Source organism: Geospiza fortis, unplaced genomic scaffold (assembly GCF_000277835.1).
Source record: "Geospiza fortis unplaced genomic scaffold, GeoFor_1.0 scaffold1056, whole genome shotgun sequence".
NCBI lineage: Eukaryota > Metazoa > Chordata > Aves > Passeriformes > Thraupidae > Geospiza > Geospiza fortis.
In genome coordinates, this window is record NW_005054680.1 from 110,450 (window position 1) to 113,588 (window position 3,139).

Consider the following 3,139-nt stretch of genomic DNA (forward strand, 5'->3'; position numbering starts at 1 on the left):
AGGGGGGCCTGGGGGCCCCCCCGCCTCTGCCACTCGGCTGCAGCCTTTGCCCAAACCTCGGCAAACTCCTCGTTCTGCTCAAACTCGGAGCTGCTGAGGGCCGGCAATGCCTCCTTCATGGCAGGGCCACAGCCCTGGTACTGGTCATCAAAGGAGTTCGGGGCCATGTCCAGGGTCACCACCTCAACAGCCATGGTGGTCGTGACCATTGCCAGCAGTGCCAGGATCTGAGCCAGGGGGGCCATGGTGGGGAGAGGCCACAGGGACCGGTGTGGGACACTGGGGGACACAGAAGGGACATGGGGGAGACACAGGGAGGGTTCCTCCGTGAGGGACTGGGCAGGGGAGTGGGGTCAGCAGGGGAGTGGGGTCAGGGGGAAAGGGAGGCACTCCTGCCCAGCCAACCCCTGGACATGTCTGGGTTCCCTGATCCCAAATCCTGGGGTTACTTATGCCTCCCCAACATCCCCCAGCCCCCTGGGGACCCCAATCCCAATCCCACAGTATCATGGCCCCCCATAAGCTGAATCCTACTCCCATGACTACAAGTGCCCTCAGCCCCAGCAGAATCCCGACCCAAATCCAGGGCTCACTCCCTGAGCCCCCCAGTGTCCTCCTTGGCCTGTCCCAAGACCCCACTCCCATTCCCATTCCCATTCCCCAATTTCTATGGTGTCACCCCAGGACCTCAACCCAAATCCAGGCATCACTCTCTGCCCCCACAGTGTCTCCCAGCCTCCCGATGCCCCCAATCCACTCTCACCATCTCCTGTGTTCCCCCTCATTTTCCCCCAGAGCCCCCATTACCCCAATCCCAGCCCTGTGACTCCCCCAGTGTCCCCACATGTCCACAATCCCAATCCCTCAGTCTCATGTCCCCCCAGAGAGTCCCCCTGGAGTCCCCCCACTATGATACCAAAATCAGCTGGAGTGAAGCCCCTGATGGAACTGGAGATAGCAGAAAACTGGAATTCTTTCTCAGCTCAGACTCGCAGCAGATCTCTCCTGGTCCTGCACATCAGGGGGGACTTTGCCATGGGGTATTTATCCACCATAATTATAAATATTCATGAAAATGTGTCACCTAATACAGAAACTGTACTTTTCCCATAAATCATTTGCATTGATCCACCTCCTCCTACAAGTCCTTTTATTGATGTTGTTTCCTGTTACAGAACTTGCCAAAACCCCACTGGAGTTCCCTTTATCTGTTTCTCCACGGGTTCTAGCTGTGATTTTCATCCTTTGTGCACACGTGTCCATCCTTTTATCATTTCTGCCAGTTTGTCTTCAGGCTCTGTCCAGCACCTTCAGGGGAAGGGAAAAATTCCATTCTCTCTGTTATTTGTCACTTTGTGACAGAAATGCTCCAGTCCTGTCATCATCCAGGCTGCCCTCCAGGATGTCCTGACCTTCCCTGTCCTGAGGAGCCCAGAATGGGAAAGAACACTGGGCAGAGCTGGACACGGCACTGGGCAAAGCTGGACATGGCACTGGGCAGAACTGGACATGGCACTGGGCAGAGCTGGACACTGGGCTGGGTGGACGTCGACACAGCCCTGAGCAGAGCTGGAAATGGCTCTGAACAGAGTTGGGCACAGCACTCCTGATGTGCCTCACTGGGCAGGGAGAGGGGCACGATCACTCCCTGACTTCCTGGCCTCGCTCCTCTGAGTGCCCCCCAGATCCCTCCTGGCCCCAGGCCACACGGCCAGCTCCACTGGCCACCCAGCAGCACCCCCAGGTCATTCCCCTGAGCTGCTCCAGCAGGTCCCCACCAGCCAGGCAGGGCACTGGTGCTAAATTGGGCAAAAACCAGCCCAAATCATCAACCCTGAATTGACAACTGCGGGTAAATCACCAGAGCTGGGCCTGGCCATCCATCACCTGAGCCTGGCAATGCCCTGTCCCCTCTCAGACAGAGATTCCTCTCCCCTATTCAGACTTGGATGAAATGTGTGTGAGGTTCCTCCCTCGGGAAGGGGATGCTCCCCAACAGTCCTCCTCAAAGTTGAGAGAAAGAGACATTCCCATAAGTGTTGGTATGGGGAGTGACCTTGAGTCCTGCTTAGGAATTGTCACTTTTGGCTGGCTGTGTCAGAATTACTTCATGGAATCATTTTGGTAGAATTATTTAACGGAGTTGTTTTGATAGAATCATTTAATACATTTGATTTAACAGAATAATTTATTAGAATGTGAATTGACCAAACCGGACCTTCTGGCCACACCGTGCCTGGAACCGGACATCATGCACACCCTGGAATACGTGGTGACACTGCCCATTCTGAGCGTGCCTCAGTGTCACCAGTGCCTGGGTCAGAAGGAAATGCAGCGTTTTGAAGTGGAAGTTGTTCTGGTATTCCTGGCGGGAGAGCCCAGCTGCACGCACAGCCTTATTGAACCCGTTGTAAATGTCCTTCATTGTGTAGGCCATGACAGCCACGGCCTGGGCTGGGGACGCCAGAGGGAACACATGGGAGCCCCGCTTGCGCCACTCAGCCTCAGCCTTCACCCAGGTCTTGGCAAAGAGAGGATTCTTCTGAAACTCAAATTTGTAGAGGGCCGGAAACGCCTTGGTCATGGCAGGGCCACAGCCTCGGTACTGGTCATCGAAGGAGTCCTGGGCCATGTCCAGGGGCACCACCTTGATGGCCGCAGTGGTCACAGTCATTGCCAGCAGTGCCAGGGTCTGAGCCAGGAGGGCCATGGCAGGGAGGTTACTGGGAGCAGTGTGGGACACTGGGGGACAAAGTGGGACACACACTGAGGGGGCACTGAGGACACACGGGGGTACATGGGAAGGGTTCCTCTGTGAGGGGCGCAGCGTGGCCCCCGAGCTCCAACCAGATGAACTTTAGAACAGTGGCCATTTATCCTCATTTCCTAGGAGGCTTTGGACATTTTCGTTTTGTTCTCCTATGCAGTGAGTCTCTTTGTCAGGGACATGATTGTGTTTGGTAAGTTCTTATGGATTGTGATCTGTACTTCATATATTTTATCCTGTATTTAGCAGATAACCAGTAATACTCTTAGTAAGACAATAGCCTTATGAATGGGAACTGTTTTGACATGTTTGCATTGCATAAAAAACAAAGAAGAGGGAGATGTGGAAGACCAGACCACTACAGAAGCTCAG

General features: G+C 54.6%; 1 protein-coding gene across 1 annotated transcript in view; it reads right to left on the bottom strand.

Moving 5' to 3' along the window:
• LOC102045108 (erythroblast NAD(P)(+)--arginine ADP-ribosyltransferase-like) overlaps positions 1 to 2,710 on the bottom strand; it is a 3,766-nt gene extending 1,056 nt beyond the window's left edge. Inside the window, exon 1 of the mRNA XM_005430774.1 lies at positions 2,237 to 2,710. Within this exon, the coding sequence (XP_005430831.1) occupies positions 2,237 to 2,710 (474 nt within the window). The remainder of the gene's footprint in view (positions 1 to 2,236) is intronic.
• Positions 2,711 to 3,139: the final 429 nt, after the last annotated feature.